Source organism: Maniola jurtina, chromosome 22 (assembly GCF_905333055.1).
Source record: "Maniola jurtina chromosome 22, ilManJurt1.1, whole genome shotgun sequence".
NCBI lineage: Eukaryota > Metazoa > Arthropoda > Insecta > Lepidoptera > Nymphalidae > Maniola > Maniola jurtina.
The window spans coordinates 9,847,656-9,861,389 of record NC_060050.1 but is presented as its reverse complement, the minus strand read 5'-3'; the positions used below and the strand labels follow the sequence as shown (position 1 = coordinate 9,861,389).

General features: G+C 39.7%; 2 protein-coding genes across 11 annotated transcripts in view; one reads left to right on the top strand and one right to left on the bottom strand.

The window, feature by feature from the left end:
- Nucleotides 1–13,734, bottom strand: part of LOC123876958 (dystrophin, isoforms A/C/F/G/H-like) — a 674,182-nt gene that overhangs the window by 297,006 nt on the left and 363,442 nt on the right. The gene's annotated exons all lie outside the window — the stretch shown is intronic.
- On the top strand, nucleotides 577–13,707 carry LOC123876975. Of its 3 annotated transcripts, XM_045923444.1 has the most exons (6): nucleotides 577–890; nucleotides 10,421–10,543; nucleotides 11,791–11,934; nucleotides 12,448–12,565; nucleotides 12,885–13,042; nucleotides 13,394–13,707. In XM_045923444.1, exons 2-6 carry the CDS (start codon nucleotides 10,474–10,476, stop codon nucleotides 13,558–13,560), a joined length of 657 nt encoding a protein of 218 aa, XP_045779400.1. In that variant the 5' UTR covers nucleotides 577–890; nucleotides 10,421–10,473; the 3' UTR covers nucleotides 13,561–13,707. The 3 variants fall into 3 exon arrangements, with proteins under 3 accessions (XP_045779400.1, XP_045779402.1, XP_045779401.1); XM_045923446.1 differs by lacking the exons at nucleotides 10,421–10,543; nucleotides 11,791–11,934; nucleotides 12,448–12,565; nucleotides 12,885–13,042; nucleotides 13,394–13,707 and adding exons at nucleotides 6,335–6,506; nucleotides 7,199–7,279; nucleotides 7,664–7,821; nucleotides 8,658–8,760; XM_045923445.1 differs by lacking the exons at nucleotides 577–890; nucleotides 10,421–10,543 and adding an exon at nucleotides 10,556–10,673 and having other exon boundaries at nucleotides 11,791–11,935; nucleotides 12,446–12,565.

Genomic DNA, 13,734 nt, shown 5'->3' with positions numbered 1-13,734 from the left:
TGGTCCGCGCACCCACCCGCCCTACTAGTTATACTATATTTTTTAAGGTTTTTAGTTTTAGGTTCATTATTTTAATAATTTAGATTTTAGATGTTCTGAAATATATTAGTAAAATAGAGTTTATTGATAGCGTCTAAAAATAGTTACTTGTCTATCTATACATATTATAAAATTGTAGAAAAGTGGTGTCTGTACAATGGAAATATATAAAAAAAAAGTAGCAGGGGTTGTTATTATATCGATGCCGAACCCGAAATTGTAGTTAATTTTTTTTTTGTCTGTTTGTCTGTGTGTTTGTGCACGCTAATATCAGAAACGGCTTATTCGATTTAGATACGGTTTTCACTATTATATTGTACCAAGCTTCACTTCACATTTAGTGTTTATTTCATGTCAATCGGTTCATAAATAAAAAAGTTATGTCAATTTAAAGAATCACGACGAACATTTTTAACGTATAGAGTACGTACTACACGCCTCGCGCCCGAGCGTCCGTGGCTATATAAGCGCGCTGAGAGCCGCGCCGCTGCCATAAGGAATGCTGCCCGAAAAGTCACCATTCCACGCGAACGAAGTCGCAGGCACAGCTAGTAATAAATAATCTCATTTATTTAACTTGTTGTAAGTAAATAACGACAAAATATCGAGTATAATCAATAATTATCCATGAAATTGAATTATTAAATACAAGACTTCATACGTACGCGAGTTTAATAATACTAGTATGGTAGTATATCAAAAAAATGTTAGAGAACAATTCGCACAATAAGCAATAAAATTATATCGCCAGCAACTTTCATACTTTTTGTGATAAAAATATGACGTTTCAACTTGAAAGGGTTATTAAATGAAAAGAATGAGGCCGTGGATTGTTTTGCTCGTAATTAGTGGTAAGTGTTTTTAATAATACGTTTAATGAAACTCCGCTTTGTGCAAATCTTTTTGTTTTAAATTCCACTTTTGTAAGGCACATTTTTTTTGGCACAGCAATTAATTTATTAGTATAATATTAATTTGATAGTTTAACATGGTAGATACATAGTATCTTCAACGTATCGATCAGTTATTTTTTTATATTCTAGTCTATGGCATGTAAGAATAGTATATTTTGCATAGTAAAACATGTTATAAAACTTTCAGGCAATAATAGTGAAGACGTAAGATATGACGTAGTTAAAAGTTTTGTCATAACATAAAGGTATGATAGTATTCAATGGGTCAGACTCGACTTACAAAGTTTTTGAGTGAAAATCCGAATCCTTATTTTTAGAATCAGCAGTTCAAAAATTGCGCAAAGAGATCTTATTGTACGGCTATTAAAGTTTCATTATGAATAAGTCCACTGAAATAATTTTTCACATTAACTTTTAAGTCCAAGTGGCGTTCTTATTGAATCATCTATTATTTCTTTGGCGCTAAGAAAGAATGAAAAATGAAATAAGAAATTGTGTTTGCTTTAGTCTTTTAGTTAAGCTCATACAATTTGTCACGACAAAGTTGGGGATAGAAAAGTGACAACCTTATGTCTCAAGACAGAATTTCCTGTCTCACTAGATGGAGTTTCCTTTTATTAATGGCTTGTAGAGATTATGCTAAACTATTGAGTATATTCTAGAAATAGCACATATTTTTATGAAACTTCATTTCCCATCATTGGATTGGTTTTGGAAATTTCATTTTAATTTTCGCCTTCCAAAAGCATTGTAGGTTACACACTTACTTATTTAAAAATAAATGTTTAAAAAAAGAAAAAGAAAAAATCATCACTCAATAATAGATACGTCAAGACTGTTTTGTTATCATTGTTTATTTATGTTGTTGTGAGAAAAAATTAAAACTAAATTTTACGAAGGAACTCGTGTCGTTTAATTATCTTATCATCGACGCACGGAGGATTCCTTTACTGGTGACCTCTATATACGAACATGAGTAAGGTCGTACGAGGCACGTCGGCATCATCGCCGCCCGGCGATAGTAAGGGGAACGAGTCGACAAATCACAACGATGTTTTTAAAGTTGGAGTACGAGTCCCTAGCTCACTCATCAGCGACCTCACTGAGGGAATAGCTGAGCTACGGAAGCAGGTTCAACAAATGGCGACGCAGAGGAACAGCAGATCACGTTCTCGCACATCCCAAGGCACGCGTAATTCCTCAAGGCAACGAACACAATCCAGCTACAGGAAGTTTCCGCTGTGTTGGTATCATAGCAAGTATGGAGATAAAGCCCGCACATGCGTTCGCCCCTGTGACTTCAAGTCGGAAAACTCGATGGGCGGTCGGTAACGGCGACAAACGATCGTCCTTCATCAACTACTGGTCGCCTGTTCGTCACTGATCGATCGTCGAAGACGCAATTCCTGATCGACACCGGTAGCGATCTGTGTGTTTTCCCGCGATCAGCGCTACGTGACCGTCGTACTCGGACTGAATATACTTTGAGTGCAGCTAACGGTTCTGTGATAGCTACTTACGGTTTTGTGAATTTAGCTTTAGATTTCGGACTTCGTAGGACTTTTGTGTGGCGTTTCGTTGTAGCAGATGTTACAAAACCAATAATAGGCGTAGATTTTCTAAATTTTTACAACCTTGTCGTAGATTGTCGCAACAAGCGTTTATTAGATAATCTCACTTCTATAGCAACTACGGCTACATTGGCTAACTGTAACAATATATTTACTTCTGATATGCTTGTAACAAGTGTGAAGGTTCCAACCGGCGGCAACAGCAGATATCACAACATTTTATCTGAATTCCCGGATATCACTCGCCCCGCCGGTACACCAGGTATAGTGAAACACACCACACAACACCATATCCGCACTACACCAGGACCCCCAGTGTCGTGTTCACCCCGAAGGCTGGCTCCAGATAAACTGAAAATCGCCAGACAGGAGTTTGACGCGATGCTGGCTAATGGCACCGCTCGTCCTTCTGACAGTCCGTGGTCATCACCTCTCCACCTTGCGACCAAAAAAGATAATGGCTGGCGTCCTTGTGGTGATTACAGGTTACTCAACGCAAGGACGATACCAGACAAATACCCAATACGTCACATACATGACTTTTCCCACAGCTTAACTGGTTGTAAGTACTTTTCAGTTATAGATTTGGTCAAGGCTTACAACCAAATCCCGGTTGCTGAGGAAGACATTCCGAAGACTGCCATTACAACTCCCTTCGGATTATACGAATTTCCTTTTATGACGTTCGGATTGCGGAACGCAGGGCAGACTTTTCAGAGATTCGTGGATGAGCTGACACGTGGATTTGACTTTTGCTACACGTACCTCGATGACTTTTTGGTATTTTCCAGGACTCAGGAACAGCACGAAGAACATTTGCGCCAACTCTTCACGCGTATGCAAGAATACGGCGTACTCGTGAACACGGCCAAATGCGTCTTTGGCGCACCTGAAGTAACATTCCTGGGTTACCAAATTTCTGAAAAAGGTACGAAACCCTTAGTTAGCAAAGTCAAGGCTATCGCGGATATCCCTGCTCCCAAAACTGTCAGAGAGCTGAGGCGATTCTTGGGCATGATAAATTTTTACAGACGATTTTTGCCCAACGCTGCCCAAATCCAGGCCCCTCTGAACGCTCTGCTAACCGGATCTGTAAAAGCTTCCCATCCGGTCGTTATAGAAGGAAGATCACTGCAAGCTTTCGAGGACTGCAAGAAAAGTTTGTGCAATGCAGCCCTACTGGCGCATCCTCGTCCCGATGCTAAACTAGGTCTTGTCACGGACGCTTCAGACAAAGCCATCGCAGCAGCTCTACAACAATATGTGGACGGAGCTTGGCAGCCCCTAGCATTCTTCTCGCGTAAGTTGAGCCCATCGCAGGTTAAATACTCGCCATATGATCGTGAGCTCCTTGCAATATACGAAGGAATTAAGTACTTTCGCCACATGCTTGAGGCCAACCACTTTACTGTCTATACTGACCACAAACCGCTATGTTACGCTTTCCATGAGCGGAAAAGTAACTGTTCGCCACGGCAGTATAGACACTTGGACTTCATCTCACAGTTCACGACGGACATCCAACATATCGCGGGCAAAGACAATGTCGTGGCCGACACTCTTTCCCGCATATACGAACTACAAATGCCAGTCGATCTAGAAGTCCTTGCCAAGTCTCAAACCACAGACTCCGAGCTTGCAAACTACCTTAAAGGTGAAACATCTCTTCGCCTCACCAAAATGTCAATCCCTGGCAGTCGTACCGAATTGTACTGCGACGTCAGTACCCCGACTCCCAGACCATTCGTCCCTGAGAGCTGTCGTAGGCAAATCTTCAACTGCCTCCACTCTCTTAGCCATCCTGGTCCTAACGCTACAGCTAAGCTCGTTGCACAACGTTTTGTTTGGCCACTCATGCGCAAAAACTGCCGTGAATGGGCTAAGGCATGTTTGGACTGTCAGCGCACTAAGGTAAGCCGACACGTGTCGTCACCTTTGGGTACGCTTCCTTTACCTACAGCGCGATTCAAACATGTCCACATAGACCTGGTCGGCCCACTACCATATTCAAACGGTTTTCGGTATTGCTTGACAGCCGTCGATCGCTTCACGCGATGGCCGGAAGCTGTCCCAATCACCGACATAACCGCCGAGACGGTTGCCAAAGCCTTTATTTCCTGTTGGGTGTCGCGCTACGGAAGTCCAGTGGCTGTCATAACGGATCGTGGAATGCAGTTTCAATCGGCACTTTTCCAGCAGTTGGCCAAATCCATTGGATTTCAGCACCACAGCACAACCGCTTACCACCCACAGTGCAACGGTTTAGTCGAGCGCTTTCATCGACAGCTGAAAGCAGCTATAACTTGTCACGCCGACGAGAATTGGACCGAGTCTCTACCACTTGTACTTCTTGGCATAAGAAGCGCAATCAAAGAGGATCTTAATGCCTCATCAGCCGAGCTGGTGTACGGTGAGCCACTTCGCTTACCTGGCGAATTTTTTGGCCAAAATATCGCAAGCTACACCACCGACATCACTGACTTCTCAGCTCGCTTGAGATCCTTTGCCGAGAAGTTACAACCAGTACCAACTCAGCACCACTCTAAACCTAAAACCTTCGTATTTAAAGAGCTGAGCACCTGCAGCCACGTATTCCTTAGGGAAGACACGCTACATGGTGCCTTGCAGCCAGCTTATACAGGGCCATACGAAGTTTTAAAGAGAGGCGCTAAAACCTTTAGATTAAAAGTTAAGGGCCGAGACGTGACTGTATCAATTGACCGACTAAAGCCAGCCTACATATTGTCTGACGATACTACCTTACCCAAACCACCAAATTCTTCCCAACCTAAACTTCCAGATGTTCCCCAGCAACAAGCTGGAGACAATATCGGATTGCGAACCACGCGTTCCGGTAGACGAGTACGGTTTCCGGATTATTATCGTCCGTAGACACGGCCTCTGGAGGGGAGTGATGTAGGTTACACACTTACTTATTTAAAAATAAATGTTTAAAAAAAGAAAAAGAAAAAATCATCACTCAATAATAGATACGTCAAGACTGTTTTGTTATCATTGTTTATTTATGTTGTTGTGAGAAAAAATTAAAACTAAATTTTACGAAGGAACTCGTGTCGTTTAATTATCTTATCATCGACGCACGGAGGATTCCTTTAAGCATTTTATTTTAAAGGAGACCTTCTCATATACCGATTACCTACCAAATCAGAAAACTCCGAAATGCCTACCGAAATCTGTTGAAGAAAAGTTCTCCATTTTGAAAGGAAATACTTTTAATATCTGTAAAGTTGCTTTGAATTAAAACAGTGCCTGTACCTGTTCTTTCAAAATACTGAATTTAGAACATCGCTACAGTTACTGTCATAGGTTATCAGTAATTAGTCTTTGTTCCGTGACCTAGGTAGCTGATACTGGGGCTATTAAGAGGGGTCTCTCCATCACTCGCTTCATACAAACGTAGTTCCAATTTCATTTGAATATTAAGCAATCAAAGTCCATGAATTTTGCAGACATATTCTAGAAACTAATATCAATGTCTGTGGTTTTCCAGATTTCTGTTAAAATATTCGGTTTCAAAGTTACGCGGTCTTAAAAATTTACATACAAATCTTTGAGCCCCTGTAATTTTAAAACTACATATTTTTAGAAAAATCTAAAACACCACAGACACAGATATTAGTTTCTAGAATATGTCTGCAAAATTTCATGGACTTTGGTTGCTTAATATTCAAATGAAATTGGAACTACGATTGTATGAAGCGAGTGACGGAGAGAGCCCTGTTAATGAAATAAATATCTGCCTGGCAAAAATACAGGATATTGAAATATTCTAATCTTCTAAATATGTAGTATCTCAATGCCACGAAAAAGGCCTGACACCTCACGAACTAACACACATAGATGAGATAAAGGATGTGGCGGGATTTGGAGATGCAGAGCACAGAGGACCGCAGTGGTACGAATACAAATCTTCAGGAGAAACTAGCGATGACACAAAAAGTCGCGCTTCTCAAGATAGCAGGTATGTGCATGAGATTCATCAATATCATCATGATCGAATCCAAAGCTAAAACAGCTGGCAAGAAACTTGGCATCCTCGATTAAGTTAAGCGGTATTTCACGCCGGAACAGCTTCTAACCTTATACCAGGCTCAAGTTCCTTGCATGGAGTTCTGCAGCTATTTGTGGGATGGCCAAGTACCAGCTTGATGCATTGGATTCGGTGGATCGTCGTGCTAGAGGACTCATTGGCAACCGGGTGTTGGTTAGCTCTCGGCTTCAAAGTTTGGAACATCGGTGCAAGGTTGCCTGTGCGTCGGTGTTTTTAACCCCAGACCCAAAAAGAGGGGTGTTATAAGTTTGATGTGTGTATCTGTGTATCTGTCTGTGGCATTGTAGCTCCTAAACTAATGAACCGATTTTAATTTAGTTTTTTTTTGTTTGAAAGGTGGCTTGATCGAGAGTGTTCTTAGCTATAATCCAAGAAAATCGGTTCAGCCGTTTGAAAGTTATCGGCTCTTTTCTAGTCACTGTAACCTTCACTTGTCGGGGGTGTTATAAATTTTCAATTTATATAAATAGTGTATTTTAGGAGGTAGGATTTTTAAAAATCTAAATGCACGCGAACGAAGTCGCGTGCATTTAGGTTCTTAAAAATCTAATATTTTATACTTTAAACTTTAATTTAAGTAACATTCAATCAAAATATATCAGTTCATTAGATGCGGACACCAGCGCATCCTCAGGTCTTTCCTCTGAAGCCTCTTCAATGGAAACTGATGAAAAGAAACGCGCGTAAGTAATTTTTTCCTTCTTACTCCACTTTGAAGAGGCCATGAAGCAAAAACAATTAAGACGACTGCTCGGCCATATTGAATTTGCCGATTCTGATGTTTTTCTCTAAACTAAATTTAAAGTATCTGCATCCTTTTCTTTTTAATAGTTATGCTAAAAAAGGACGGAAAATAAATTTAAATTTTAGTGCACTCTACTTTAAACAATAGGCTCAAGACTGGCACCAGTTACAAAGTTTGACAGTTCTAAATTAAGTAAGGTTGTCTCTCCTTTTCTTATTACATTGGTAAGAAAAAGATGCAAATACCTACTCTAAAATTTAGTTGCGCTCAGAATCCCATGTGTGTATTGTATGTATACTGTATGGATAATATTGTGTTTTAGAACAAAAATGTATCGCACATGTACACCGTGTCCTCATGAAATGATGAAGAAGTATAGGAACTTTGGGATCAAGTGGATATGTGGCGGGTATCAGCGCGCGCGCAGGTCCTTCAAGAGCGAATGTATGATGAGATATAGGAACTGCCAGGATGGGACTAGTAAGCTTTTCATCATCATCATCATCATTATCATCATGATCATCAACTGATAGACGTCATCTGTTCGACATAGGTCTCTTGTAAGGACCTCCACAGGCCACGATCACGCGCCCCTGTCATAGACTCCCTGCGACTGTATTCAAAATCTAAAATAATCAAAGATGGCGAATTTCAAAATGGCCGCCATGCAATATTTTTTTCTCTACTAAACACACTACTAAAACAAGTGTAAATTAAAAATTTATAACACCCCCGACAAGTGAAGGTTACAGTAACTAGAGACGAGCTGATAACTTTCAAACGGCTAAACCGATTTTCTTGTATTATAGCTAAAAACACTCTCAATTAAGCCACCTTTCAAACAAAAAAAAACTAAATTAAAATCGGTTCATTGGTTTACGAGCTACGATGCCACAGACAGATACACAGATACACACGTCAAACTTATAACGCCCCTCTTTTTGGGTCGGGGTTTAATTACAATCTAGCCAGGATAGCTGGATAGATTCGATGTTAACATGATGATGGAGCCTGTGTTCGTGGGATTCAGCATGTTGGCTATGCATGCTTTTTGCCATACAAATAAAAAAAAATGCTTAGTGTTTCTAGCACGATGGCAATAATACCCCTTCGTGTGAACTGTCTGAAGTCTGACTCGCCGAGTTTTTTATTTTGCTTTTGTTTTAACATTCATCCGACTTGTATATTAATTTTTCATCTCCTTTTCAGAATAAATAAAAGCACTCGAGTGCATCTTAACCGCGATGAGTGATTGTGAGGATATACAAGTTGCGATTTCTTTTATTATTGTTTTCATGTTGTTTCTTTCATTTCAGTGTTCGTGAAACTGTACGATCACCGCTGTGAAAACGATCCCCACCACGGCAGACACTGGTTTTATATTTATAAAACGTAAAATAAATGAATGGTGACTGATTCTCTGTGACATTGTTTTTAACCCCCGACCCAAAAAGAGGGGTGTTATAAGTTTGACGTGTGTATCTGTGTGTCTGTGTATCTATGTATCTGTGTATCTGTCTGTGGCATCGTAGCGGCTAAACGAATGAACCGATTTTAATTTACTTTTTTTTGTTTGAAAGGCTGCTTGATCGAGAGTGTTCTTAGCTATAATCCAAAAAAATTGGTTCAGCCGTTTAAAAGTTATCAGCTATTTTCTAGTTTTCTTGTAGAAAAGAAGGTTAGATAACCCTTAGGTTCATAATATTCAAGTGTCAATTGACAAATCTCAAGCTGTCAAGATGGACGTTGCCTAGATATACATAATTATTTATTTGAAAATGATTTGTCGGGGGTGTTGAAATTTTTTAATTTACACTTGTTATCTATGTCTTGAATTCATAACTAGAGGATGCCCGTGGCATTGGATTTCGGTTTTTAAAATCCCGTAGGAACTCTTTGATGTTTCGGGATAAAAAGTAGCTTATGTCCTTCCCCGGGATGTATCCCATGTCTGTACCAAATGTCCTTAAAATCGGTTCAGCGGTTTGGCTGTGAAAACGTAGCAGACAGACAGACACACTTTCGCATTTATAATATTAGTATGGATATGGATAATAAATAAAGGAATATTATGTAAGTAAAATTAAATAAAGTACTAAACAATTAACAATAAATTTATATTTTATTTTATATTATTCTTAACACATCCGTAGCTCGCATCTTTAGCTAGCATCCCTCGCTTCAACTATGTAGTAGGTAATAGCTATGTAAAAAACTTGGCTTCATTGAACTCCTTTCCACCTTTCTTCTCGGTAGAAACGGCATTCCGAACCAGTGCTAAATTAATTTGGCGGTTCAAAAGCAATTGTAAAAATTTAGTTGAATAAAAATATATTCTATTCCAGAGCTAATAAGATAAGCTATGGTATGAAAATCAAGCATTTTATTCTATTGGTGGGTTTGATACACATCTGTAGCTTAGCAAGCTAGCACATCTCTGGTGTAAAGGCAGCCAAGAATTTCTTTTTTAGGGTCCCGAACCGGAAGGGTGCCAACGGCACTCTATTACTTGACCTTCACTGTCCGACCGTCAGTCTGTCTGTCAGCGGGCTCTATCTCATAAACCGTAATAGGTTGAGTTGAAATTTTCAAAGAATATGTATTTCCATTGCCGCTATAACAACAAATAATAAAAATTTCAGAATGGCCACTGTGGTATGTAAAAAAAAAGTGTTATTTCTTGTACAATAGTACGCAATCCGACTCGCGCTTGACTGATTTTTATTAACTTACTAGCTGATACCCGCGACTTCGTTACCGTGGATGTAGGTTTTTTAAAATTCCCGTGGGAACTCTTTGATTTTCCGGGATAAAAAGTAGCCTATGTGCTAATCCAGGGTATAATCTGTTGCCATTCTAAATTTCAGCCCAATCCATCCAGTAGTTTTTGCGTGAAGGAGTAACAAACATACACACACACACACACACACACACATGCAAACTTTCTCCTTTATAATATTAGTGTGATAGTGTGATTGACAGAGTTTTAAAAGTTAGATAAATAAAATTTTACAAATTATGCAACAGTCCTATCCACAACAATATTTGACTTTTCGAACAGAACCACCGAAATGGGAAGGGGAATAAAGTAAAAATCCAATTTCTAAAGAATGTAGTGTAAAGTCATACAAAATGAAATACCAAAAGATGTATCGAATCGGCGCGGAATTCCGCAAAACGTTATTGAAAAGCGATAAACGCGGTGAGTAAACGAATTTATGATTTTCCGAATGACTCTTGAGAAACATACTCGTGATAATAAAATACTAGTTATAATATAGCTGCCATTAAGATGCTATTGAGAAAACGCGTAGTTATTTTGCTGGTGCTAGGTATGTTACTGTTGGAAACATTTTTCTTTAATTTATAGATCAACACTTGGTTATCTATACTAATATTATAAATGCGGAAGTGTGTCTGTCTGTCTGTCTGCTACCTTTTCACGGTCCAACAGTTTAACCGATTCTGACGAAAGGTAACGAGTTAGCTTATATCCCGGGGACGGACATAGGCTACTTTTTATCCCGGAAAATCAAAGACTTCCCACGGGATTCCTAAAGACCCATCCGCTCAACCGATTTGTATGAAATTTGGTACCAAGTTAGCTTGCGTCCATGTTATTAAATTATTCATAGACAACTTTTTATCTAGGAAAACCAAACAGTTCCCACGGGATCTTCAAAAACCTACATCTACGTGGACGAAGTCGCAGGCATAATCTAATAAATTATAATGTTAAGCTCTGCAGTCTGCACCTCTAAGATTGAAATCTATAGAGTGAACTTTGAATTTGCTTAGATTTCATTTCGAGTTAAAACGAGACAGACTTATGTCAGCAGTATAACGCTGTCTCGTTTTAACAGTGTCTTATGACTGAGCAAAGACAAAGTGCGCTCTATAGATCTCAGCCTAAGACAGGCAACTAGACAACTTTTAAAAATACAGGTTTTTTTGAGTTTTTTCGTATTATTTTTTGTGGTAATATTTTTAATCCTCAGTATTATATTATCACCTGTTTTCATTTTTACTAGCGTTCTGGTTACAGCCTATAAAAATAACGATACAATTTTATTATTTGTACGACAGACTTTCATCAAACTTTAAAGGTGCATAGATCCTATTTTCTAAAAATGATTCAGATTTGTAATTATTCACGTAATTTCTGACAAACTCAACTTTCTCTAACGGGAAACTAACGTATGATCTTAAGATTTCAATAGTCTTGAATATATTGATATCCTCTCTCTTGAGGGCTCTCTCCGTCACTCGTTTCCACGGAAGAAAAGCAGCTGACAGGGGCAATTAGGGAATTTATACTGTCTAAATCGTCTCTAGTCTAATCTGGGGCTTCGGCCCTGGCTAGTTACCACCTTACCAGCAAAGCCATGCCGCCATTGTATGAAACGAGTGACGGAGAGAGCCCTCTTAATAAGAAATCCTTGTTTATAGCTGACGTTGTAGTATCTCTAATACCAAATGAGACGAAAATAGATGCAGCCGAGAATGACCTAAGAGGAGTCGAAACTAGAAGAAGAAGAAGAAGAAAGAAGTCAGATAAAACAAAATCAACATCTTCCGAAGGAGACAAATTAAGTAAAGATCTATTTACAAACTACAAAAACAGCTACTAAAAAAAACTGGTCATGTACGAGTCGAACGCGCACACGAAGCGTTCCGTACCATTATCCGTATTATAAGAAAAATCATTATACCATCATTTAAGCAAAGTGTTTTGGATTTGAGTGGTGCTGCGTTGTGGTGGTGCGTATTGCTTGCTTGGTGGTTGGCTTTTCTTGTATGTTTATCAGTGGGAGGGCGGGCGGTGCATATCGCATGCTGCATGTTGCACCATACAGATTTGTCTGGTTTAGCGGATTTGGTTCCTTGATTTCAATTCGTTGATTTCAAGCCTCAATAACTCAACCGTTAAAGGAGCCGACTGAAATCCGGAAGATCGGTCAAACCCCACCCGTTGCACTACTGGCATACCTACTCCTAGCACAAGCTTTACGTTCAGTTGGAAAGGAACTGGGAACTATTAACAATGGGAACTATGGGAAAATGGCTAGTATAATTTCGCATCATTTAATTTATCATTTGTCAAAGGAAGTAGTTCCGGAGGGGATGGGGAGAGCTTGGCACTGTCATCGGATGACACCACGTCACATTCGAGCTCGTCGGACGAGAGAACAAAACCTAAGTCTTCTGCGGAAAGGACAGGCTGGTACGACATGTTATTTTACGTAGGAAAAATCTCACCGACATGGAATAAATCCTGTACCCAGGATAAAATCGTAAGTTACTCTCAGATAACCTCATAGACTTAACCTAAGAATAAATAAGATATAGTTAAGTACGAGAATAGTCCTACACCGCCGATTTTGAAAGTATATGGGACTTATTCCTTGGATAAAATTAAATTGACGTCGTATCCATGGTAACGGTAGACAAGTCACAACATAACGTCAAATTGACGTATATAATATCAGTTTTCAACATTTACTCGTTCTTTTGTCTCATCCAAACTATTTTATAATTCTAAGGAGAAAATGGCACAGAAAATGCCAAGCGTGTCCAGAAGATATGGCAAAGAAATGGCGCGACCCATCCATTAACTGGATTTGTGGAGCTTACCAGCGAGCCAGGAGGTCTTTCAAGAGCCTTTGCATGATGCATTACAGGAACTGTCAGGATGGAACCAGTAAGTACAAATACCTACTGCAGTCAGGAAAAAAACTTTGACCTTAAGTGACACAGTGGGGGAATTACGGAACCCTCACCTTTGTCGTCTGTCTGTCGTGTCTGTCCAGACCCGGCAAGGGGATTACTAGTAAAACTTATTAAAAAATTAAAAAGTGTAATTTCTTATGCGATATTACGGAACCCTTCGTGCGCAAGTCTGATTCGTACTTGATCGGTTTTTTGTAAAATTTTTTGTAGAAATAGCAAGCAAACGTCTAGGTCACCCTCGGTTGTTTTGCAGCACCAGCGGAACCGCCAATGCGTTACTGGCCTTTCAGGAATTTGTTGATCCGCCCCTTTAAATTTTCAGTGTTTGTAAAAATCCACGACCATAGATGTGCGAATGACACTCCGAGAGATCCAAGGCCTCACGGCATACACTTCTTTTACGACTACAAGGCTCGCCTAAGTGGTGATTCTACAGGAAGCTCTACTGAGGAGTCTTCAGGGACGGATGACAGCTCCGACAGCATGTAGACTTGCTTCAAAGGAGTCTCTCTCAAGTGCGCCCCATACACATGAAAGATTCCTTTTCGAAAATCAACCAAACTCCTAATCTTTAAAAATACCTATAGAAGGAATAGGTGACTGACTGATCTATTAAGGCACAGCTCAAACTAGTGGACGGAGCAGGCTGAAATTTGGCATGCA